Raw genomic sequence first — 27,420 nt, forward strand, 5'->3', positions numbered from 1 at the left:
CCCAGATAGTAAAACATTTTAACCTTGTAGGTCAATGATTTATTTTTATTATCTTGAAGACCTACACTTGAAAATGTGTTGAGACATTTTGAAATGTTAGAGTAGTTTTTGAGCGTGGACTATTTAATAGCCAGACCTCCAGGTAAGGGTAGACCAAAACCTCTGTTTCCATAGTCCGGAGTAGGACCTTGTCTTGGAAAAAGAGGATCAGGATCCGGCAGTTTGTACTTTTTCAGAAGTCTAGAAAGAACAGGCCTTAGAGATGAAGGTGTCAAGAACAGCTGCATAGCAGGCTCCAGAAGACTTTGGACCAATGCTAGTAAAGGTCTTGAAGAGGACATTTAATTTAGAGTGACAAAAATGACCGATATCGAGGTGGTGGTGGGCATTGCAACATTCAACTTTACAGCACCTCTAACTGGGTCTGGGCAGCACGGAGGGATTAATCATACCATATGGTTTGCGCCGGATTCCGCGCCTAAATACCTCTGAGAAAGGTGCAACGGTGGCCTTACACTCCGGGGGTATCACCACCAACGTGTCAAAACTACAACATTGCGACCTGAGGCATCAGCGATTGAAGCATTTCCTCACAACAACACCGCAGTAATTACCACCTGACTACATATATCCCTGATGCCCATATCCCATATATATCGAAACAGTCTATATCTTCTTTGCACCGGATGTCACACGGCCACTCCATCCAGTTAAAGAGACTTTCTCTACAACAATGGACTATATTAGCCACAAGAGTTGTTAGGAAGCACTCATCATCTTCCATTCACTCAACGGAGGAACGTGTTGATGTAGGTCCGCCAACACTATTAAGGAACACATCAAAGGATAAAGACCTACTTACTCCTCCTTTTCTCTATTGATTTAAGATTGGTCACTCCTCTTGACAACTTAAAATCACAGTGATTACTAGGACGGAGTCCTGATGAAGGCCATGCCGAAACGCGCGTAGCTTGTCAACAATCCACCAGTTTCTGCACATCATGTATTTGTGGTCTTAAATGTCAACAGACCCGGCCAACATTTTAAAAAGGAAACAATTGAAATATATAGATACTCCTTGATCATTATCTGTACTGTCCTAAGTGTGTATCAAGACATGTATGCAATCACTGAAGTAATGTTACGATGATTTTACTTTAAAAGATATATGTATTTATTCACACATGTATCCATATGTATTTCTATCAAATGAGATCCTTATATTTTGTGATATAAAAGAAAAAATATATGAATAATAAATATTGTTGATAATCAATTATAAACAACATTGTGATCATTATTGTATTTGCATTGGAACTGTTCTGCCTACACAAGTTGTCATTCACCTAGCCGAGGTGTGTCTTTTTACGTTTTGCACCTCTAACTAGTACATCATTAAATGTGGAGGGATTATCTGCTGGAGGAGTGCCACTTAAGGTTGGAGAGTAATTCCTTACAGAAGATCCTGAGGTGGTTGTCCAGGAAGGTGCATGTATCCAAAGACGAGAGTAAAACCTTTCAGATCTTATGTGTGATCTTCTTGAGTGAGAAGACAACCTTGTTCTAGACACTTTTCTAGATAAACTATTAGATCTAGAGCGAGTATGATGACTTCTAGAAGACAGCCTTCTCCTTGAAGAAGGGGTTCATCTTGGAAGAGGAGGAAGAGGAGAAGAAAATTCTCCCAACGACCATAGAGATGTTACTGGGCCAGGAGAAAGTGAGATGAACGGACTGCTTTTTTTTTTTTTTTAAACTCTGTTTATTGAAACAATTAAACATGATGGTCAATACATGTAGGAAATCATTTCTTTGCACAGTGTTACATAATCAGGATCACACGGTGGATGAACGGACTGTTTGAGGTGTTCTAAAAGGCAAATAGGTTTGAAAGTAATCAGAACCTGGAGTACCTGATCCCCTTATGTGAGCTTTACAACCAACTTGGTGATAACTGTAGGGAGATGTAGATCTTGATGACATATAATTTTCCATGATGTCGCCTAAGTCTGTTGTGACGGTGGTGGATGAGTCTTCAAAGTCGATGGAGGAGGTCTTGACGTCGACAGAGGAGGTCTAGTTGACAGAGGTATATTCGACACCGACACTTGCCTTGACGTTGACCGGAGGTGCCTTTTTTTTTTTAACAACACTTTTTATTAATCAAGTAGGCAAGGGCTGCAGGCCCCTGACAAACCAGGAGGAACTGCCACATAGTAAATAGCAACAACACTTGACATTTTGTCGTATAGAGGAACAATGAAGAGCTATTCAGACGGCCTTGATCAAGAAACCCCCCCCCTCCCTTCCCAACGTCCAACCCCCTCCCCCCGACCGCACCACCGCCAGACACCACCAGAACCATCACCACACAGTTAGTATGCCGTACCACGCATGGTATTCAAGGAGGCCCCAAATCTCCATCCTCAGGGACCGGTGCAAGGAAAATGCCCCTATAATCGGCCCACCGCTTCCAAATCTTGAAGTGTTTCCGAGGGCACCCATGCGCCCTAAAGATCGGTAGCTCCAGACCCATATTGAAATCCAGACCCTGTTTCCAAACATTGAGAGAGTGAGCCACCGGGGCCTTCCACGTACGGGCTAGATCCCGCTTGGCTGTCGTTAGGCCCAGAAGCAGCAAGTGGCGCTTATAGATATTGCCCCCAATATCAGCCATAACATGGAGCAACGCCAATCGGGGGTCCACAGGGAGATCCCAGCCCAACACTTCGGATAAGCACCCCAACACTCTCCCCCAAAACCTATACACTGCAGGGCAGTGCCAGACCGTGTGCACCAAAGACCCCGCCTCCCGCCCACACCTAATGCAGTCCGGGGAGGCAATAAGACCCACCAGCCACAGCCGCTGTCGCGTGTAATAGGTCCTGTGCAAATACCGAAATTGGATGAGACGCAGGCGGATCGCTATACAAGCCTCACGGGGGGAGGCCAGCACCTCCCTCCAGTCCGTCTCGTCCAACGGCCCGACATCCGTCTCCCACCGTTCCCGCAGACCCTGCAGGGATGGGGCCCCATGAATCACCAAGGACCGATATATTTTAGAAACTTTCTTCTCCTGGAGATCCCCCATAAACACCTGGGCCTCAAGGGGACTGTATTCAGGAATAGATTGGAGACCCTCCAGTCTAGGGGCGAGGGCGTGGCGCAGCTGGAGGTATTTAAAGAACTGCGTCCGTGGCATTTGATACTCAAGCTGTAAGACCGCAAAGGATTTCATCACACAGCCCTGGACCACCGATCCCAACGTAGAGATACCTATTCTGTCCCAGTCCCTGAATCCAGAGAGGGTCGCCAACTGAGGGAGGAGCCCGTCTGCCACAACGGGGTCTCCCGGGTAAGCCTACCCCACCAGCCAATATGACGCAGAGCCCGGCTCCACACCCGAAACACCACTTGAGTGACCGGTGGCAGTGCCGCCCGCGGCAGTGCCTTTTTGACTGCTTCAGTGGAGTACCTGTCGATGGAGAGCAAATGGGCAGATTGCCTGTTTTCAATCTCACACTACTCGACGTTAAACAGTACCGACACCTCTCCCTGTGATTATTTCTCCCCTTGGACCAGCAGCTTGGGGAGTCCATGGAGCAGAAGTAAAGCACTCTAGTGAAAGACTGACCTTTCCCATGGCTTCTGGTAGATTCAACAGCCTTCCCTCCTGATTTTTCTGAAGTCATTCTCTTAATGTTCTTCTTGAGACTTTTTGACAGTGTCTGCATGAGTCATGATGATGATACTCAGGAAGGCAATGAATACAGACCCTGTGTGGATCTTTGTGCCATTTTCTTGCCACAGGAAGGGCATTTCACGGAAAGTGAAGACATTCTGACATAAAAAGAACGCTCCTCTGTCAGAAAAAAAGGTATAAGACTACTCTAATCCTAAAAGGATGCTGAGTAAAAGATTTGAAACAAAATTTTAGGAAAAATTCCTCTATTGTTTGCTCAAAAAGGTAGCTCAGAGCTTAGTTCCCAGGATCCTGTTACGAAGAGACAAAAAAACGAGCGGTCAACTGTAAGGCTTGATGGGAAACTGTGTGTACTGTGAGGTTCTTAAAGGCACAGTGTCAGTTTTATTAGTTGAGTTTCTCCTTGATGCCTATTGGATAATTCTGTCCTTCATTGTTTTTTCTTTTTCAAAAAGGTTTGTGACAGATTTCTTATGGTCACTTATTCTTTATTGTGACATAGAAAATAATTGGTCTTTTTTATTTTTAAATGAAAATAAAATGTGGTCTTTTTAGCCTTTCATAAGCTGCAGAGAGTTATTTATGGGTGTATACGACGCAAATGTATAGATTTCTGTTTTTAGGAAGTGTTCTGAAATCATCGCACATAGGCAGGACTATTCAGTGCCATTGACTTTGATGAAGATCCACTGGAAGGGAGATCTTTATAATTTTTTTTTGTAAATTCTTTTTATTAAACAACTTGCACGTTATGACAATAGCTTTACATCTTTGCATCATACGAACTGCATTGTTACATCTTCAATATTAGCCTTCCCGTATTTCTTGGCTTTCCCTCCTTTCCATTCCTTGTTTGGTAGTCTTACAGTCTGTTCATCTCCATCCCCCTTATGCGCGACCCATCTACTCTGCTGAGTCACTATCCTCTGAGTCTAGGTCATCAGATTGAGGGGGTTCACAAATATTCCCTTGGTACTTATTCCATCCACCCCAGACCTTTTCCCACTTTTTGGGGCACCTCCGATGAGTATACACTGACTTTTCCGCCACCATTGCCATATCCATGTCTTTACACCAGTGAGCCAATGTGGGGCAGATACTGGACCCCCAACGTTGGGCAATGTTGCGCTTAGCGATCGTCATGCCCAGCGTCACCCAATCCTGAGCCATCGCATTCAGATCTGTTGGTTCCCATATATTGAGCAGGCAGCACCTCGGGCTTGGAAGTGTCCCAATATGCGTAACCTGGGACATTCTACGCATTACCGCAGCCCAGAACCGCACTATCGCAGGGCACAGCCAGACGGTGTGGTAAAATGTGCCTATCTCCCCGCACTGCCTGAGACAGAGCGGTGTGTGAGCCCTGTGTATTTTATGTAGAAGCTGTCTAGGGTAATAGGTACGATGTAGGATTTTTAGTTGGACTAGCCTCAGACTCGATGGGATTGCCGTCTCTCCAGTCCGCCTCATCAATCTCCCCCAATTCGCGCTCCCATTTCACCTTGAGCGCAACCATAAGGTCCTTTCGGTTATTCACTATTTTCTTATATGTCAGTGAGATCGCTCTCCTATGAAGGTGGTCCGTCAAGAGTCTGTCCTCTAGTGGAGCAGCCTCTTCGAGCCTTGTGCCTCGCGGTATCAGGGACTGTAACGCATGCCTAACCTGCAGGTATCGGTAAAATTCCGTCTTTGCCATATCATACGTCTCCTGAAGATGAGCAAAGGAGACCACCTCACCCTTTCGCCACAGGTCCCCCACTTTGGAGATGCCAGTCAGATCCCAGCCACGGAATCCCTTCGTCCTTCCCCAACCTCCCTAGTCGCTTGGTCTCCCATAATGGCATCGCCAGTGTGACAACCCCGTCCCATCCTAGTGCGCGTTGCGCCTCGTACCATATTTGCAGTGTGTGCCGTGTGGGTCCTGTACTATTCCTCTGTGCCTTTTTATTATATAGGGCACCCATCAATCCTGATGGTTCTAGCAGGTGTCTGTCTAGCCTAAATGCGGGATCATCCCGTGGGATATGCAGCCACTGATTGACTGCGACCAGCTGAGAGGCCCAATAATAGATCTTCAGGTCCGGGAGGGCTATTCCGCCATCGTACCAGCAGCTGGTGACTTTCTGTTGATATATTCGAGGCGTTTTCCCGTCCCATAGCAGTGATGTTACCTCCGCCTTTACTGTCGTGAAGTATGCATCTGGAACCCAAAATGGCGTATTTTGCAAAGCATATAAGAAGCGGGGGAGCGCCATCTTTTTGAATAGGGCCGCACGTCCCAGGAGTGTTAACGGTAGGGTGCGCCAAAACTTGACGTCTTTTTTGAACCGCTCCAGGGGCAGGTTCAGATTCCTTTCCATGAAAAGCGCACGGTCTTGCGTCACAAACACTCCTAAATACTTAAAGCCCTCCGTAACTATTTGTAGTGGGCAGCCTCTCGGGAGCCGCGGCGGAGGGCCGTGAAGTATATATAGCAAAGACTTTCCCCAATTAATGGTGTACCCCGACATCCGGCCGTACGCGGCACAGATATCTAATAGACAGTTGATGGACCATGCAGGGGACGTTAAATATAGCAGTATATCATCCGCATATAGCGAAATGCGATCCTCCCAACCAGCGGCCCACCGCAACCCTCAGATTGAGAGGTCCTGCCTAATCCACGCCGCCAGAGGCTCCAAGACTATCGCAAATAGGAGCGGTGAGAGTGGGCAGCCCTGCCTGGTGCCTCTGCCTAATGAGAATTCATCCGATAAGTGGCCGTTGACTACAACTTGTGCCACCGGTTGCGTGTATAGCAAACGTATCCATGCGCAGAGTTTTGGCCCAAACCCCATATGTTTAAGGACTGCAAATAGGAAGGGCCATTCCACCAGGTCGAAGGCCATCTGTGCATCTAACGATAGTATGACCGCGTCTTCAACTATCGTTGCTTTACGCTCTATCACTCCGTGTACCCTTCTAAGATTCAGTGCTGTGTTGCGGTTGGGCATAAATCCAGATTGGTCTGGATGGATTATTGCCTCTAGATAGGGCTGTATCCTTGATGCCAGTGTCTTGGCAAGTATCTTTGCCTCCGCATTGAGGAGGGAGATTGGTCTGTATGACCCGCATTTGTGCGGCGGTTTCCCTGTCTTATGTATCGCCACTATAGTGGCAAGCCGTTGCTCTTTGGGCAGTATTTCTCTATCCAAGCTTTCAGTGTACATGGCGAGGAGGTGGGATGATATCTGTGTATTTGCTAGCTTATAGAATTCCACTGGTATTCCATTGGGCCCTAATGCCTTTCCTGCATGAAGTGCTCTAATGGCTTGCGTCAGTTCCTCTGTCGTAATATCTGCCTCGAGTGCAGCCACGGCAGCATCATCCAGCGATGGCATGCGTATGTCTCGTAGGAATGCTAAGTGTTCTGCCTCTATTTCTGTGGCCATCGGTGTATATATAGCCTCAAAATGCTGCGCTAGTGCCTCTGCTATTAGACTTGGTGCAGTCACTAAGGCCCCATCCCTAGCTTCGATCTGGGTTACCCAGTTACTCGCCCTTTCCCGCTTCCCAAGCCAGGCCTGGAGTCGTCCCGCCTTATCCCCCTGCTCATAGATTGTGTGTTGTGTCCTCGTCAGTTTAGTTATAGCCTCTTCTCGCGTGTACGCCCTGTATTCCGTCTGCGCCATATGTAAGTCATGCAGCGTGTCATCTGTAGTGTCCGTCGCCAGGGCCGCCTCCGCCCGTAAAGTTCTCCCTCTAAGTCATCTATGTGCTTTCGGTGGTCCCTCTGCTGCCCTACTATCAGTGACATGGCCTGCCCGCGAACCACAGTCTTAAACGCCTCCCACAACGTTATTGGGGAGGTGACCGAACCTGAATTTTCCTCAAAGTATCTTTTTGTCGTCTTAAGGAGGCCCTTTCTTATCACACGATTCTGGTGGTGACCTTCCCTGAGGGGGAACAGTCGTCGGGTCCTCAGCGTGCCTGCAGCATATGTGACTAGAATCGGTGAGTGGTCTGATATGCCTCTGGGTAAATGTCTAATGTCTGTCATGCTCATCATCCCTGTTGCCAGTGTAAAAATATAGTCTATTCTAGAGAGACTGCGGTGGGCCCCCAAGTGAAAGGTGTACTGCCTCTCGGCTGGGTGCCTCACCCTCCAGGCATCCAGCAGCCCCAGTGCTTGAGCAAATTCCTGAAGTCTATAAGTCTGGCTGCATGGGTCCCGGGAGGGGTGCCGGTCCAGGGTTGTATCCATGGCGGCGTTAAAATCCCCACCAATCAAAAACTATTTCACTGAAAACACTGACTCTGTCGGGAGCCCAGCAACCCTCTGGGAGGCCTTTAAAACAGTCTTACGGGGGCAGGCCGTCTCCGTCATTACGGCGCACAAGAAAACCCAGCGACTCGCTGTGCTGGAGCTCGAGCAAGGGGTGAGTGCGGCGGAAGCGCTTCATGCCACGCAGGCTGACGAGGACTCGGCACATAAAGTACGCATGGCTCAGCAAGAATACAGGTCCCATCTTTGGGAGGCAGCACGCGCTAAACAGGTGGCAACTCAACATACGATCTACGAACTAGGGGACAAAGCAGGCAAACTCCTGGCATGGCTGGAAAGAGGGGAACGCGCGGCGCGGTGGGTGGCTCGGATTCAGCTCGGAACCGGGGAATTTACCTCGGAGCCTAGGCAAATAGCGGGGGCTTTCGCGGCCCACTACAAAACGATATACACTCCGGAGGCCTCCTCTACCGTTGCTGATAACGAGCTCTTCCTTCGAGTCATCATAATGCCGCGACTGCCCCCTTTGGGCGTAGCGGCCCTGGAGGCGGACCTGACGGCTGAGGAGCTTACACTGGCGATTCTGGCCCTCCGCACCGGGAAGGCGATTGGGCCTAATGGAATCCCGATTGAATACTATAAACAAAACTCCTCACTAGTGGTCCCGCACCTGTTAGCCATGTATAGGGACGGTCTATCGACCGGGATCCTCCCCCACGATCAGAGGATGGCCACGATAGTGGCGATCCCGAAACCTAACAAACCGACGCACGAATGTTCATCTTACCGCCCGATCTCATTACTGAACGCGGAGGCGAAGATCCTAGCCAAGGTACTGGCGACACGACTACAGCCATACCTCTCTACCCTAATACACCCGGACCAGTCGGGATTTATGCCCCACCGAAACACTGCCCTAAACATACGACGTCTACATGGAATTGTTGCGTGCCGCTCCTCGATAGAGGAGGACGCGGCCATCCTGTCGTTAGATGCGCGGATGGCGTTCGATAGGGTAGAATGGCCTTTCCTGTTTGCCGTTCTTCGTCACATGGGACTGGGCCCCAAGATTTGCGCTTGGATTCAGCTTCTTTACACCCAGCCACTTGCACAGGTAGTAGTGAACGGCCACGTCTCGGACGCCTTCCCTTTGGGCCGGGGGACGAGACAGGGATGCCCCCTTTCTCCGCTCCTTTTTGCGCTGGCTCTAGAGCCTTTGGCGGCATGGGTTCGACAGGACCCTGTGATACGGGGCCTCAAATGGACGTTGGGGTGGGAGGATCGTATCTCCCTATATGCTGACGATGTCCTCCTGTACCTTGCCTCGCCGGCACGCTCCATTACCTGTCTCCTTGACATATGTGCATCGTATGGGAGGAGGTCAGGCTATGAGATCAACTGGGAGAAATCCATCCTTTACATGCTCCAGGGCTCCCCACCTCGCCTTCCGAGGAGTTGTAATATCCGAGTGGCCGCTGATGGCTTCAAATATCTTGGCATTTATGTGACGGCGGATCGCGACAAATTTATGGCTGAAAATCTAATGAAGCCCCTGCAAAGGCTCCGTGCAGACGTCAAACACTGGCGCTCCTTGCCCCTGACATTGCTGGGAAGGGCTTCACTCTTCAAAATGCTGGCCCTCCCTAGATTCCTATACATGCTACAAAATACCCCCTTCCCGGTTGCACCCTCCTATTTCACGGCTATCAACGCAGAGGTCACCAGCCTCCTATGGGAGGACAAGGCACCACGGATACCTCTACACAAGCTCACCAGTGGCTGGTACGACGGCGGTATAGCCCTCCCAGATATCAAAACCTATTACTGGGCGTCGCAACTTATGATTATAAACCAATGGCTCCATGCGCCTGGAGATGACCCTGCTTACCGCATGGATCGGCAGCTGCTGGGGGGGGAGGGGGTGTTGGGAGCCCTATACAACCCCAAAAAAGGTCACCCTCCGGCGGGGCCCGCAGCACACACCCTCCGGATATGGTTCACGGCACAGCGCGCAATGGGCTGGGCAGGAAGGATTACCCAGGCTACGCCTCTCTGGGACGCGAAGCGGCTCGGGGTACTCCGCACCACCAAGGGATTCCACCAATGGGATCTAATCGGTATCTCCAGGGTCGGGGACCTCTGGAAACGGGGAGAGGTGGTCCCTTTCCCCAAATTGCAGGCGGAGTACGACTTGGCCGATACTGAATGCTTCCGCTACTTACAAATCCACCACGCTCTCCGGGCGGCGATTCCACCGGGGATGCGGCTCCCGGAGTCATCGCCCCTGGAAGATCGGCTCCTGACAGAACACCTTATTCAAAGAGCGACGTCCCTCACATACCGGAAAATAATAAATACTCGCCTTGATCCTTTCCTGATCCTCAAGAGTAAATGGGAGGCAGAACTTGGGGACTTAGATGAGACGGCGTCCCCCAGGGAGGTGGGCATATCGTCCAAGTTCAGACTAGTCCAACTTAAAATTTTGCACCGCACATACTACACCCGTACACTCCTATTTAAACTACAGCGGGCGGAGTCCCCGCAATGTCTCAGGAACTGTGGCCACGAGGGATCTTTCTTTCACACCATATGGGAATGCCCAGCCATCACGATCTACTGGAAGGAGGTGATGCATACGCTCTCCCAAGTGACTAGAATCCTGACACCACCGGAGCCTCGGCGATGTCTCCTTAACATGTGGGAACAAACTGATCATAATAGAATGACGCAGCTCTGGGTGACGTTAGGGCTCATGCTGGCAAAACGCAATATAGCCCAGCGATGGGGTTCGGGGCAGGCGCCTACCCTGGCGCAGTGGATACGTGACATGGATCAAGTAATGGTGGTTGAAAAATCTGTATATATACATAGAGGGTGCCCCCGGAAATGGTCCCAGGTGTGGAATGGGTGGAATGTATACAGAGGGAATATATGTGAGCCCCCACCAGCCGCATCAGATGAGGAACTCAGTGACAAAGAGTAGTGCGCCTTTCGAATGCAGGGGTTTGAGATGGGAACGATATGCTACGTATGTAATGTCTTTATGTCTCACTTGTAACTATACTGCACTGTGGAATTCCGTTTGGAGTAACCTCCTGCTACGCCTGGAGATCGATGAGTGGTGTTTATTTTCTTTTGTGTTTGCAAATTTAATAAAAATATTTCAAAAAAAATCCCCACCAATGATCAACTCCCCGTCCGGAAGTGCCAGTAGTAGGTTCCCCAGATCAGTGAGTGCCGGCTGGTGCAGCGCCGGGGGGATGTATACCGACACAATATTGTATATTCTGCCCTCCCACTGGCCCGTGATGGCCGCAAACCTCCCCTGATCATCTTTGTGTGTCGCCGTTACCGACAAAGGGAAGCCTTTATTCAGCAAGATCCCGACCCCACGGGACCCTGAGGTGAATTCGGAGTGTACTACCATTTTATACCCCATGCGATCTAATGCCTTGACTGCCGTGCAGATGCGACTCCTGAAGGAGTGCCACCGCCGGTCTTCGTCGTCTGAGGAATTGCATCACCAGTCCCCTTTTAATTTGGTCTCCCAATCCGTTAACGTTCCAGGACATGACAGTCAATGGGGGCCCTCTTATTTGATCAGCTTGTACCCCGGGACGCTACTACCATCCTCTTGGTTTCTATCCGTTCTCTCGGTGGTGAACTAGGACTGTTTCCTTTGCTATCCCTGTTGTGCCTATCACCATGCAGCTCATAACTGCCTGTGTCACTACTGTATCAAGAATTGCCACTCCTGTGCAGAAACCCCCCCCCCCCCCCCACCCCCCCCTGACACTGACCCCAGCCCCTGTCCCCCCCCTCCCTGCCTCCCTGCCTGGCGGCTGTGAAACTACCCACCTCCCCAACTTAGCAGAGTGCTTTAACTCCCTACCCATGAACCTACTTGCAGGGGAAAAAATCCCCCTCGGCTCCCAGAGTCCCCCTTTCAAAAGAGTTTTATGTGGCTATGGCGCACACTCTGTGTCCAGTGGCCCTCGCCTATCGGGTCTCTGACAGTATACCTCACCAGCAGAAGGGTTCCATGTCTCTCGCTTCTGTAGCTGTCTCTGCTGGCCCCGTCCATCGTTTGCCCCTTCACTTCAGCACTTGCAATCTGTACCTGGACCTCTACGTAGTATCGTATCTAGGCCCCATCAGTGTTCAAGACTGCAGTCCTGCCTCCATATCCAGGGGTTACCCTTCAAAGTCTCCCTCCGTGCCGTGTCCAGATCTCTCCGCGGCTGCCGGGCCACCCCCTTCCTCTCCTTGCTCTTCCTGCCGGGCCGACTGCCCGGGCCGTCTGTGTCCTTTCTTCTCCCGCGCGCCCTTGTCTCTGGTAGGGCGCCATCCCTCCAGCCACTCCTACGCCTCCTTCGGGGTGGCAAAGAACCAGCTTTTACCCTCCGCTTCCACCCGCAGCTTCGCCGGGTAGAGCATGGAGTATTTCAGTTCTCTACTTCGCAGTTCCCACTTGACCTCCGTGAAAGTGCGCCGCTTCTTCGTGACTGCGTCTGTATAGTCCGGATAGAGGGTTACCACACTGTTGTCCACCCGAATCGGTGGCCCCACTCGAGCGGCTTGCAGGATTGCGTCCCTGTCGCGAAAATTGAATATCCGCGCCAAGATCGGTCTCGGGGGAGCGCCCGGCCTTGGTCGACCCCCCGGCACCCGGTGTGCTCTTTCTACCGAGAAGAATCTCGAGAGTCTGTGGGGCTTTAGCTGGTCCTGGATCAGTTCCTCCACAAACAACTCAAGTGCCGGGCCTGTAACACTCTCTGGCACCCCAACCGAGCGCACGTTATTGCGTCTCGCGCGCCCTTCTTGGTCATCGATCTTTTCCAGCATCTGCTTGTTAGCCGCCTTGAGCTGCTGTACCTGCTTCTGGAGAGTCTGCGTATCCACTGAAAGGACCGTCGTTGTGGCCTCAACGTCCGCCATTCTCGTTCCCAGTTTCGACATGTCAGCCCGAAGTAGCGTCACATCACAGGAAATAGTGCCAATGGAGGCCTGCATCTGCTGCAAGGTGAGCATCACATCACGGAGCGTGATTTCCTTTTGCCCCTCCACCTCCGGGTCCTGTAGGGTTCCAGGCGCCGCCTCCGATCAGCCACGTCGATCCTTGGCGGTGGCGTACTTGTCTATGCGGTTACTTTTCACCGTTTTGGGGCCCCTGCCACTCATGGCGTCGTTAATAGCGCCGTGTGCGCGCGTCTCACCACCGACCCACCTCTAGCGTCACACCTCGGCCACCGCCGATCGCCTGCCGTTACCTTGGCCTCTACTCTGGGCAGAACAGACCGCAATCCGATTTCGGCACTGACGCTCAGCTCGTCACGGGGGCACCAGGCACCGGCCCCAGCTACGACCTCCCGTGTCCGCCAGCCATCCGCCGCTATGGTCTCCGCTAATGTCCCTCCACCTGCCCTTGTATCGTAGTCAATCGTCAGGCAGCGATGTCTCTCACCGTCCCCCTTCCTCTCTTCTCGGTGTGTCTATGACTTCTGCTGTGTTACTTGCACCTGGCCCTTCTTGTTCTGACGCGGGGTCTTCATCTCCCCCGACGGGGGTCAAGCCCTGGAGCCCCGTTCCAGCTGTCGTATAGCTCCTCCGGGCTTATTCAGAGAGCCCCTATCAAAAGTCACTGGTTTGGAGTGCCGCACCCTGGCCAGGGTGTATCTCGAGGCCGGTCTCGCTTCCTCCCGGCGCGCCCTCAGCCGGAGCTCCCCTCACACTTCTGGCCGCGGTCGCTACTGCAGCCCCCGGCTTCTGTGCCGAGGTTAGGCCGCGGCCGAGTGCTTCGGTTTTCGGCGGTTTCCGGGTGCGCCGCGTTTCGTCGGTCACGTCCTCCGATGCCGCTGGCTGTGCTAGACCTCCGCCGTCGCTTTTCTGCCGCCCACTACAGGATAAATGTCCGGATTTTCGGGGGTTATCTCGGCGCCCTCGGGAGACTCCTTAGGCTGCGGCCATGTTCTTCGGTCGCCGACCACGCCCCCTGAGATCTTTATAATTTTACCCCTTTTCATCTATTGATGTTTTATGGGTACTACCCGAAAAACCTTGTATATTGATTGATTGAGATGGCTGCCTGGGCCACAGTGGAAGAAAGTTGTGTGCATCACTTGCCTTGCACTTTTGTAAACTGCTATGAAAGAGTTTCCACTTCCAAAACAAAACGCACAAGATTCCTCCAATGAATTTGGGAATGGGAAGGAGTCAAACACGTGTTACAGGTTGCTCTCTTTTACCATCTAATCAGTGTGTTGCCCCCGGCCACTTATTGTTCATTTGAAGAAAATATTTTCTTTTTTAGAATTTAAACTTACCATACGCTTGTTTCAACTCAGCATTTCCCTGTGGATAAGGTAAATCTTCAAAATACACCTTCCAGCAGTAATACTATTTTACATTTTTTTCCTCTGACAAATTATGATAATGCATTCAAACAACAGTTAGACACTCCTTTAAATATTCATTTCCTTTAAATATACAATAAGCCATATGATAATGGTATTAGAACTTACTTGCATTGTGCATGGAAGTATTTTATGAGATTCTGAAGTAAGTCGACTCCCTTCTTAATCTTGATCTCATTAACCTTCAGAAGATACTGTTAAAACAACAATTCACATTAGTAAGGGCTAACCAATAAATGTAAATCATATACAGGAAAGAGCAAACTATAAACTGAATGATGCAGGGTAAAGCATAATAAATTTAAATAAACAAAAGATCGGGTTGCATGGGTGAACAAGATAAAAGGGTAGACACTGGAGGCGTGCTGATAGAGTAAGTCATAACCTTGAAATTATTTAAATTCATAAATAATGTCATCTAAAGAGTGAAATGCCCCTTTAACAAACCAAAAATAAGAATTATACCCACACTTATGGTGTCATAGACATTTTGTTACCAGAAAAATTTGCAGGTAGGGTGAGTGAGACCTTCCTATAGCTCACTTATGTGGGGGGAAAAAACTAATGACTTGGGTCGACTGCACTAGATTACTAGTAGAAGCACCAAAGAAAGTGCTTGCCCCGTATCAAAATATATAAAAACACAGCAGCCCAGGAAATGACGTGAAAAGTGATGGTGATATTAAAATAAAGACATCACATTGACAACAATAATAGAGACTCCCCAAAACATTTTTACAGAGTGAGAGGAGTTCATGTTGTAGGGGGGTCGACGGCGTTTCAATCTCAATTGTTCGCGATCATCTTCAGGACATATAACTGGTGAGCAAGCTGAATTTGGGTGTTGTTGCGGTATGATTGGGCAAAAAAGGAAAAGCGCCTATGGATTGCTATGGTAGACTTCACGTTAGTGCGTAGTAGAGATGGGAAGGCTGAATTAATTTGCCAGTGTCTTGAGGAATAGCTGTGTGCACTCAGCGCAGGCAGCCGTAGCAGCAGGACACGCTCCACTCTCCGTTCCTTGGCTTTCATTCAGTGACCTGGGTTCGACCAAAATAATTTACCGGCTCTGAGTTTTGAAGCTGAACAACACAGCCGTTACTCAAGACACTGGCAAATTAATTCAGCCTTCCCCTCTCTACCACGCAGTAACGTGAAGTCTACTATAATTCCATAGGCGCTTTTTCTTTGTGGCCCAATCATACCGCAACAACACCCGAATTCAGCTTGCTCACCAGTTATATGTCCTGAAGATGATCTCGAACAATTGAGATCGAAACGCCGTCGACCCCCTACAACATGAACTCCTCTCACTCTGTAAAAAGATTTTGGGGAGTCTCTATTATTGTTGTAAATGCGATGTCTTTATTTTAATATCACCATCACTTTTCACGTCATGCTTATTTTCACTTATTGTGTGAGCACCTGAATACCATTATTTTTGGAAATAAATATCTGTCATAAGGAATTCACTTCCAATTCTCAAACATAGTGCCCCCCACAGGGTAACTTTTTGTATGGACCTTTTGGCCACACAAGAACCATTATTTTTCTAAAACACTTCACCACCCCAGGCTCACGTATTGGGGTACCCTTGTTTCTCTCTATACAAAATTTAACAAGGACAAAATCTGCCACTGCCTATGAAAAAATGAAACTACACTCCAACTCATCTCTTAAAATAGTTTCCGTCATCAATTATTTTCAGGGAGGCAATCATTTTGGGTACCAGGCTTCAGATATGTGGATTAAACTTCCCAAAAAGCTCTGCAAACAATCAAATCTTCTAGACTACACAAAATTCTTGACTTTTAGTTTCCTTTACCACCTCCACACTACGCCATATTATCAATTCAGCAGTTGGAAGATTTCTCAAAAACAGATTTGTTGATATGACATGAAGACATTGGGAATGATTCAATGGTAAGCAAATAAGACAATAATAGAAAACAAATATAATATTTTTAAACTAAAAGGCCCATTCAACCAGATTGGTTGACACTCCAAAATCTAGTACAAATCATAAAATACAAGGAAACTGATCATAATATTAAGAAAGAAGGGTCTATCTCGGTCAATAAGAATGGCCCTTGACACAGGCTACTTGGACTGTAAGAATAATGTGAACAAAAACCCGGCGGCAGACCCACTATTAGGGCAGAGGAGCAAACTCCTGACACTCCCCACCCCATGCTGCCACAAAGGTGAAAAATTAAATGGTAATGCAATGAAATTATTACCATTTTATTTTTGCCTTTCCCCAGCCAAGCCATGTTTGGGGGTTGGGCCACTGCTGCTGACTGGCTTCAGAGGAGTGGTGCTCACTCTACCACTTTAGAGTGCGCATGGCAGATTGTCTTGCGACAGACAGACTGACATGCACTCTTTAAACCTCTCCACCCAGCTGTGTTAGAAAGCTGGGTGGAGAGCTTGCGTAGGCCCCAAGTGCCTGATGGAGCGTCAAGGTAGCTCGCTCTAGCCAATCCTGGCGTTGCTCTCATCCTGCTTAACATTATCAGCAGCATGAGAGCAGCCTTTGGATTGGTTTGGAGAATTGCTGCAGACCAGCGTCGATGGACTGGAGGCACACGAGGACCAGAAGAGGTGAACAAGAACATGGTTAAGTACATTTTCATTTTTATCAATCTTTTGTCTTCTAGGAAAAAACGCACTCACTTTGATGTTCAAACCAGGAGCACATTTGTCACTCTTTAATTCATGCATTACATGAATAAACGAAGACACACAAGCATTCTTTTACATTGCCAAGACAGCAAGCTCTTTTTTGAGAAACGGATACTTGTCGATTTGTTTTGTTTTAACCTTTTGTCACGGTCTTCAGTCTGCAAGCTGTACCTTCAGATAAATGTATCATCTTGAAAAATGTTTAGCTTTCATCACTTCTTAGATAAATAAGTTTGATATGTGGATGGTTAGAGATTTATTTTCACTATAATTGAACAGTTTCCGGTTTTAGGTAAAATGTAAAAAAAGAGGATTGGTTATTAAAAAGCCTGTTTTAGGCATTGAATGTTTTTTAAAAAGTGTGGGGCACGTTACAGAGAGGAGCGCACGACTGCAGGCATTTATTTTCAGATTGAGGGCAGAATTGACATCTAGTAGTCGCTAGAATTCAGCTGCCATCTTTAATGTGGGCGTTACATCACTTTCGCTTATGACGTTGTCTGTCATTATGCAATATTTCTAAAGGAATTTAAGCTCTCTCACTTAGGCTCTTAGCAACGTGGCTGCTTGCCTGGTCACGCTCACTTGTTGGTGATCGCTGCAGGGACAGGTACATGTCAGACTGGTTTTTTGAAGCATACGCTAGAGTTAAATAGGAAATAGGAAGGAATTGTAAAAATTAATAAGAGTAAATAAACAACTAAGTGCAAGCCAAAAAAGGACAAATTATTTGAAAATGGGAGAACAGGCATCGGGCGATATGGTGCAGGAAAATTTTATACTGAAAATAGTATCAATAGAACTGCAGATGGCAGTTCAAGAGACAGTAAAGAAAGTTTTAAAGAAAAAGAGAGAATACAAAAACCTGGAAGATGAGGAATATACTTCAATCTCAGAAGGAGAGGATAATGTTAATAGGGGCCAGGTGGGAAGTGTTTCAAACAGTGAAAGCATAAAACGAATACTTTAGAACTGAAAGGAGTCCAAAGCGGCTCAAAAAGATTTGGCGTCCAGAGCGTCATGCAGGACGGGCAGTCTAGCACTGCAAACGAAGAAGACAAGTTTGAGGAATTTGAACAACAGGTGAAGATGTAGATGATTACATACAGGCCTTACATTTTAAAGATAATTTAGATTAATAGAGTAATGAAAGTAATAAAAATAGAGAGAAAGGAAAAAGATCAATATTTGATACACTAGCTGAGAAATGATTTGATCCAAAAGACATGAGACACCTATGGGGTAAAGATTGGTGGCCATTAGAACATGTGGCAGGATATATTAAGCATTAGAAAGGGATGAGAGAAATATTTTGAGAGCAGAATGTCCCACACCTGTGATTGAGGATTGGGTAACAGCTACACCAAATTTAGATCCCAATTTAATAACATATCTTTTTAAACTGGGCAGAGACCCAAGGAAGGGGTTATAAAGTTAATTGAAACAATGCAAGGACAAGGCATTGTCTATCCTTGGTCCTTTGGCAGAAATGCTGATGTGTTGGAAGAAGCTTATACAAAGGGCATGGATTTGAGCATTCACCTTTTGGGAGGGTGGTGTAGGCGAGCAATAGGTTTTCTGGAAAAAGCTAAGGCTGACCTTTTGGCAGAAAGACGCAAGACTGTCTTAATAACTTTCAGTCCAAATTTTGGAGATTTAGGTGTGAATGAGTCTAGTGAAGAAGCCTGTTGGTGTTACGCTCTAGCTTACACGCACGTTGATACGATTACCGGAAACACCTTATCGGCGCCAGCGTACATTAACACTGGCTTTTTGCTTATCCGTGCAACCATCTCAACACGACGGATACCGCGGCACTACAGGCCCCCCATGGAAAGGAATTTACACACGAGACCTGAAATCCGAATAACCAGGATTCCTTGAATACTCAGAACTTCACTTATACCTGCATAAGCCTTTCCACTGCTTTAATGCCATTACATGGCAAAGTATACTTTATTAAAAGATACCCTTTTTCCGCGACAGCCTCTGTGCGTCATCGTTTTACACCATCTGCCCTGAAGAAGCCCATGTTTGGGCGAAACGCTGTGACTGTGGTTGTACCGAATTGTGGATTAAAGAACACTTGAATCTTACAAGTTTTGTGTGGACTCTACAATCAGCTTCAAACTGTATTAACACAGTGAATCCAGCTTTGTGTTGCCTCTCATACATTTGTGAATATATGTTTAATTTATGGTCTTTTAGGCAGCTGGCCATCTGAGGTGGGCAATACCCTCACTACTGTATAGTGACATGTCTAGGCAGTGCATTCACTTTTAACCTAGCTGCTTTTTTCTATAATTGTTGAAGAAGCCAAGGGACTTCTATATGGAGATCGTATGGATAAATGGAGATCGTATGGATAAAACCATAGGCAAATATGTCCAAACATTAACAAGTCTGGATAAGGCACAACTTTCTCTGAGAAGAGTATTTGCTAGAAATAGTTTTTAAGGGAAGGCTAGGAGGAGAGGGCAACCTCTCTCAGCCCTAGATACTATAAGATCCATTATGCAGGAATCCAGGGCAGTGGAAATTATAGAAGAAAATCAAGGATTCCATCACTTAAGAGGGAGTGGAGGAAGAGTTAGCTTTTCAAGAGGTCGAAGACAAAATGCTTATTCAAGACAAGGTGAGCATGAAGATAAATTCTTGTTTTACCCAAGTAAAAGTGGGAGGAAGGTTAAAACGTTGTGTTGAACAATGGGAAAAGATAATGAAGGGTCCATGGGATTTGGCAACAATAAAAAGTTATCTAATAGATTTCGATTTAGAACCAATCCAAATGAAAACGCCCAAGGAGTTTATTTTTTACAAAGAGTTAGGAGATATTGTAACAGAGGATATTCTACACCAGCTGAACAATAAGTGGCATAGAGTGCAATCAGAGCAGCAAAAGAGGCGATGCCAGTCTATGGTTTGCAACAAAGCAGAAAGGAAGACACATGACTTGGTGCTGATGCAGCACTGGAGGACTTAATGATCAAGTTGTACTTATATTAGTAGAGCTAGTACAAGACATGGCGTAGCTTCCTGCCACAGAAGGAGGTGGTGGATAAAGGTTTGACTTTGCCACTTCATGCCTTTAACCTGGTCATTGGGATTATAAAGAGGTTAGTGTGCATGAATGCCAAATAACATCGAGAAAAGGCTAGAAGATTTTTTCCATTGGCTCAACCACCATCCATTAGCCATTTTATATATTCTTGATCAGAGGGAAGCAGGGGATCTAACTCCAGCCCTACAAACAGTTTTCCTCATTATGAGAGTTTCCAGGCGTTACACTTAAGAGATGATGGGCCAGATGCATCAAGCCTATTTGTGTTTGTAAAAGGCCTGATTCACAGAATCGGGCTGTTTGCAAACGCTAAAAGGCATTTTGGTATGTATTAGTCCCAAATTGAGATCCAGTAACATTTTACCGAATCGCATTTTGGGTTTGCGAATACATACAGATTCAGCATTTGGAAGGGGAGCAGGTTTTGGGTGTCTCTTCCAAATACAAATTGGAACGTATATACTAATGTTTTGTGATCGAATTCAGGTGGCAAAACATTAATACTTCCCACCACAAAAGAGAGGTGGTAAGCATTCACAAAAGGAAAGTGGCCTGCAAGGGACTCCTTCCACTTTATGAATACAAAAGAAATGTTTGCTTAGGAGGAGGACATGGTCCACGAGATCACCGCTTTTTCTTTAACAAAAAAGAAGAAAACTTTTGTTTTTAAATGAGGTCCCATTTCCGATAAAGGAAATGGGCTGCACTAAAAAACATAAAGCCGGCTTTATTAAAAAGTCATCACAGACATGGTGGTCTGTTGACCCTAGCAGATCACCATCCCTGTGATGACTGCGATTCCTACTGCGTCGAAATTGCGACCTACCTCATTAATATTCATGAGGTAGGTCAATTTGCTCAGAGAGGAGGGCACAGCACTGGAAGGCAATGCTGTACCCCTAGCGAACCTTAGAGAGGAGCACTCGGGCTTGCTCGAACGACTCCGCAATTTAAACTATGCAGCACACTCTGTGCGCACCCATCATATGGGAGACAAACCTGGCAGGTTGCTGGCGTGGCTGATACGACAAGATGTGGCCGCTGCGCCCGTGACAACAATACAAACGGAACAGGGAGTTTAGGCACACACCCAGAGTGACATACACCGTGCTTTTGTGGAACACTACACCACGATATACAGATTTTACTCGGTAGCCACGGACACCGACATACAAGACTTTTTATCCGCCACAGCGCTGCCGCAGTTAACAGACCATCAGCGGGAGGAACTGGGTGCCCCTCTGCTATCAGAGGAAATCAGAGATAGCATTTACTCGCTTTCAAATGGCAAGACGCCGGGCCCTGACGGACTGTCGGCTGAATTTTATAAGGCATGCTCGGATGTGCTGATACCAGAATTGCTGCGAGTATATGAGGCAGCTCTGGAACGTGCAACTCTCACACCCACACAGAATGAGGCCGTATTGGTCTCATTATTGAAACCTGGCAGAAACGCTGAGAATTTGGGCTCTTATCGTCCGCTAGCTCTGTTACACACAGACTACAAAATCCTTGCCTCTACCCTTGCCAGGCGTATAGCCCCATTTGTGCAGACTGGTACACACAGATCAGAATGGCTTTGTCCCTAACAGAAGCACTTCCTTAAATATCCGCGGGCTGTTTAAACTACAGAGATACGCAGCTGAGACCTGGCCTAGTTCTGGCTGCCTGATATTGGACCTGGAAAAGGCCTTTGACTCACTGGAATGGCCATATTTAGCGGCAGTTCTGCGCAAGTATGAGCTAGGAGATGACTAAAGATTGGTGCAGTTGCTGTATCAACGCCCAACAGTGAGAGTCCACACGGACAAGCTCCTGTCGGACGAAATAAGAGTGAGACGGGGTACCAGGCAGGGGTGCCCCTTGTCACCGCTGCTCTTCTCTCTGGCTATGGAGCCTTTGGCAGCTCTCCTCCGGGAAGGTGGCGCGGATTGGGGCATCCCTTTAAGCGACGGATTGCATGCAGTGTCGCTATATGCAGATGTTTTGTTATTATACATAAGAGACTTGCACGCTGTGCCACCGGCAATTTCAACATTGTTCCGCAGGTTTGAAGCGGTGTCGTGCCTCATGGTAAACTGGGCCAAGTCTGGCGCCTATTCTTTCTGTGAGAATGCGGCCGAGGTGAATATAGTACTTAACGAGACTGCGCTAAACTGGTATCCGACTACGTTCAGATACCTCGGAATATATATATACAGGTCCCCAGGAGATATACTGGAGGGTAATCTGGTTCGAGCCATTTCTTCTACAAGGGCACAGATACAATTCTGGAAGATGCTGCCGCTGAATGTTATGAGCCGCGTCACCTTAACTAAAATGATAGTTCTACCCCAACTCTTGTATTATTTTGCAAACCTTTCGGTATATGTCTGTAAAAGGGTCATGGCGTCTCAGGATGAAGTACGAGATAGCCTGGATTGGTGGACACCTGCACCCCCACTACCTTGTTCTTTTACCCATTCACAGGACGATTGGGATACTTTCGGGACTGCTGAAGCGTTCTGTGAGAACGAGCCGGATCCCTTTAAGCCGCACTGCCTGTTTGCGGTTTCCACGCCCCCCTCGTCACGTGAACCCACCGGATTGGATATTGGGCCGGAAGACCAGACGGAGGCGTGTGACATCACCAAAGAGTGGAGCGCAGGAGACGAGGAGCGGAGAACGAGGACGGTGAGCGGAGAAGACGTACCAGCGGAGGTCCGGGACGGAGACTCCACGACGGAGCTAGGTGTAAAGCCAGGAGGCCAACGTACCCACGCAGCGCCGAGCCACACTCCTGGAGGGGTGTGGCTACCCCAGGTACGCGAACGGGTCAAGGGCTGGATGGGGTGGCGAAAGGGTCATTAGAACGCCGTATTCCCCTTCTTACCTGCCCCTTCACTAAAACCACTCACTCATCGCACAGAAGAGAACTGAGATATAAGCACTATTAGAAAGCACAGCAGAAGGTGTTTCCTCACCCCCGGTCCCGGTGATAGGGTTTCAGAACGCCACACGTTGAGTTCCTAACGGTCCCCTTTTCCTTCCTTTACACGCGCCCTGTGGATCCTGGAGTTCCCCCGGAGTGCCCGCAGAGAACGTTCCATAGCTGGCGAGAAGACCAAACACCCCGCTGTAACCACGGAGCCCGCAAAGAAGGAAGAAAGACTGCCCAGCAGATTGAGACGTGTAACATCCTCAATAAAACCTTACGTTAAACGACCTGGTCTACGTGCTGTTCCTTCCACACCTCTACAATGTCCCAGTGCGATTATTTAGAGACCTGGAGGGGTTGATACGAGGTTTGATCTGGAATACAGGGCGCCCCCGAATTGCATTACAGAAACTGTACGCACCCTCGGAAAGTGGCGGGCTGGCAGTGCCAAATCTGGAGCTTTACTACATGGCCGCACAGCTACAATGGGTCGCAAAGTGGCTAAGCGGGAAAAATCTAACGGACACGGCGACGGAGACAACAATCTGGACACAGACTCAGATATGCGGATTGCTTCACCCACTAGCAAGTGGAGACACTTGGAGATCTATACGTAGATGGTACCTTGATGTCTTTTGGGGAACTAACAGCAGACACTGGTTTACCAAGGGGCCAATTCCTCACATATGCAACCATTACACGGACGTTCACTCTAGCATGGGGGGACATAACAAATGAACCGCCGGCGCATCAATTATTGCAATACCTACATGTAATGGGGGAGGGGTCTCATGTAATACACTGGCTAGTGCAGGCCCTCCTAAGTCATACGCTGCAGCCGCTACAGAGGCTCCGCGCTTATTGGACTGAAGACAGAGGACGACCTTGGACAGATAAAGCCTGGGAATGAGTTTTAGCCAGTGCCACACATATACCGCGTCATTCCAGGTTCAAACTAATACAAACATATATATTACACAGGGCGTATCTTTCACGGGATAAAATTAACAAATATTTTAATATCAACACCTCTGAATGCCCAAGGTGCCGCCTCATTGGTGCCAACCTGTTACATATGCTGTGGGCTTGCCCTAGGCTCCACACTTACTGGTGTGCGATAGCGGAAACGCTAACTATGTGCACTAACATGGATGTACCTGCCAGTTGGGAGGTCTGTGTCCTGGGGTTCTATATAAGAAACAAGGTGAATAAAGCGAGCTTCCGATTTCGAGACTTAGGTCTCATAACGGCGAAACGACTCATAACCAAAAGGTGGAAGCACAAGGATCCGCCAGAGGTATCACACTGGAAAAAGTCCCTAGAGGGGTGGGCACAAGCAGAGAGCACCACCCTACACAGGGAAGAAACGGCAGGGTTGAGGAAACATCCCATTGCGCAGACCTGGGATGATATGCTCAGAACGCTTGTGCACTATGATACCCTACTGCAGTTATGAGAGACAAGGGAACCCGAAGGTAATACACTAGGGACCTTGGGCGTTAACTTATTACAAAAAACAGTGGACCCTAGTAGTTGGGGGATTAAAATAAGGATAGACACAAACTAAATAGTATTTATGTCCTTTGTCCAGCCGGACAGGAATTTATTTGGCGATGCACAAAATCAGAAAGTAATGTCAAGGGGGCACAGCCCGTGACCTACAGTGAACAAGACAAAACAACAAATATAGGCAACAGCGAGCAAATCAGTCTGTATACTTATAATCAGTGAACAGACTTGATTATAATTTGAGTGAGCATTGTACATAGCATTCACAAGCATATTCAGTACATATGATCCTATTGTGTCGACGACGTTTCGATGCCGAAAAACAAAATAAATGGCATCATCTTCAGGACAAATATATAAATCATGTTTGTCTTGGAATTATAAACAATTTGCCTTTCATGCAAGGCTGGCCCATAAAGCGGGGAAGGTAGTTCAGGTAGAGAAAGATTAAGACCATCAGTGGTGCGTCGATATCAGGATATCCCGCGTATTTATCAAGGAAACTGTCCAGATCACGGCTCAAGTGGTGCCGGTTGCAGAATCGCAGGACGCGGCATCTCTGGTGGGGATCGTACCCTACTGCAGCCACCGCCCGCAGAGCAGGTGGGAGCCAAACACCTGAGATATCACCAGAGAGTAGACGATGTGCTGCACCTGTGTACTATCCCAACCACAGTGGTTGGATCAGACAAGGCCCCGAATTCCAATCCTTGAAGATGTTGAACTGAAGCAGAAGCACCCTGGCGACCACATGCCGGTATGGGTAATGGAAGTGGCAGCCCACGCTCAATAACGACACACTATTCTAGACATGGCAACACCAAAAAAGGCATACTAGGTACTGGACACATGTTCTCCCAGCACATAGACATCTTTTGTTTGCTTAGCTTTATTATTGGTTGATAAACGAATTTGGTTGAAATGTTATATAAAAAGAGAAAAGAGATATCTAGTACATAGATGTGACATCCATATATATATATATGCGGATCTGGATATTTTAGGCAAGTTCTAAGGTATATTTCAAGAATTGATTTCCACAATGAATAACATTCTCACATAAGTGTTGCTTACCTTTTTATTTATTTTGCTAATTTCTTGCTTCTGTCGCACTATGGATTACTGTCGGGAGTAGGCATACTGAACACGTTAATCTTGGCGTTAGATTGGAGATGACAGAATGTGCGGGCCGTAAGTGCCCAAGACGATAAGCAACTGGATAGGCATCCACACACCGTAGACACCGATGGCACCAAGATTATGAGAAGGAAATGCACCACTTTTTCTGCACAGTGTCATAGAACAAGAGTTGTCATATTGCAAGTGATGCTTATTGATGTTTGACAATGGATGTATCGTAAGAGAATAAAAATATACTAATAAAGACATTCAAACAAAAAATGAGGTAGGTCAATTTGCGACCCACTAGGAATCGCAATTTTAAAAATAAAACTGTCATGCAGTAGGAATTGAGATTTCTAAATTGTGATTCGATAAGAATTGCAAATTGTAAATTGCAATTCCTAATGTTGATATATCTGGCCCAATATTCCAAGTGGGCAATTCTTAGGTATCAGACGGTACTGCAATACCAAGTACGAATGCTTTGAGAGCTCAAAGACACTTAGAAACAAACCCAGATGCATGGGATATTGAAAGAATTTTTGGGAGAAATCAAGGGAAAGGCTTTTCTTTACCCGAAAGAGGCGCGCCTTACGCAGAAAGAGAAAAACAGACACAAAAATTAACATCTGCGTGTATGCCTTCTATCCAAACACAATGATTTCAAGAAAATCATAAACCAGAACTGTCACATCCTCATGTTCATGACAAGTCCAATGGAAAAATCTTTGTTTGCTTAAAAAATAAAAATAAATCACAGCCTAACAGATAACCTGCTTTGGGTATATATGTGAAGCAATTCCACTGATCCAAGAAAATTACCTTGTATCTGGAACCTCCCTCCAGACAATTTTCTGCCTGTGATCAAACCATCACATGTGAGAACTGACCTACTATAATACCAAATTAAAGTATTGTGCATGCATAATGTGGTGCTATCCTGGTTAATGAAGAGTCTTTTCGAGTAATACATAGGGCAGAACTAAAGTACCTCTCCTGTAAGGTAGCTCTACTTTTAGCCCTAACATCAGCTATATCAGCTCAATTATAATGCAGAATATGTAATCTAAGGAATGTTTTTACAAACTCTGGAAGAAGGTTTACGTCTGCCATTGTCAGGAGTAAATTTCCAACATTTCTCAGTATGGGAAAAGTTAGAGAAGAGTTGTTGAAAACCCTTAAACCATGCAAGTTAGTAGGTTGGAACAGACGCAAGAGGGCATTCTAACCCTGGAACTATTGCTTACTACTACCTTCATCTCAGTATGTAGATCTGCGGAAACGTGACAACATAAGGGGATTGCAAGTATTGAAACACTACCATGGTATGAGCCCTGGCATAATCAGAGAGGCTATATCAGAGCTCTTATATAATGAGATTGCTGCCATAATTTATCGCCGCACTACATGGCACCGAAGGGACAAGTAGATTTTGTTACAAGACAAGTAGATTTATGAAGCAATCTGCCCCATGGACAAGTAAATATTTTATTGAATTCCCCACCCCTGATCCACACTTCAATATTAAGTGATGACAGCTCCTCTGCTTCAGCAGTTTCCACAACATGGGCATTCAGAAGAACAAGTGAAAGTGACAATTCCAAATGGTGTAAAATAGAACCGAAGAGGTGGGGGTGTGGAGAACAATCTACTTAAAAAACAGAAGCCGCATTAATAGTACAGCAAAAAAACACAGCAAATAGCAGGGAACCAAGCTTCTGAACTACATGTTTACAAAAAAAACAT

At 47.2% G+C, this 27,420-nt stretch overlaps 1 protein-coding gene across 5 annotated transcripts in view; it reads right to left on the bottom strand.

The window, feature by feature from the left end:
- Positions 1-27,420, bottom strand: part of ASAP2 (ArfGAP with SH3 domain, ankyrin repeat and PH domain 2) — a 1,162,669-nt gene that overhangs the window by 797,927 nt on the left and 337,322 nt on the right. For all 5 annotated transcript variants that reach the window (XM_085610735.1, XM_085610732.1, XM_085610734.1 and 2 more), the window contains one exon: positions 14,489-14,574. In XM_085610735.1, coding sequence (XP_085466861.1) covers positions 14,489-14,574 — 86 coding nt within the window. The remainder of the gene's footprint in view (positions 1-14,488; positions 14,575-27,420) is intronic.

The sequence above is a fragment of the Triturus cristatus genome, chromosome 6 (assembly GCF_964204655.1).
Source record: "Triturus cristatus chromosome 6, aTriCri1.1, whole genome shotgun sequence".
Classification (NCBI taxonomy): domain Eukaryota; kingdom Metazoa; phylum Chordata; class Amphibia; order Caudata; family Salamandridae; genus Triturus; species Triturus cristatus.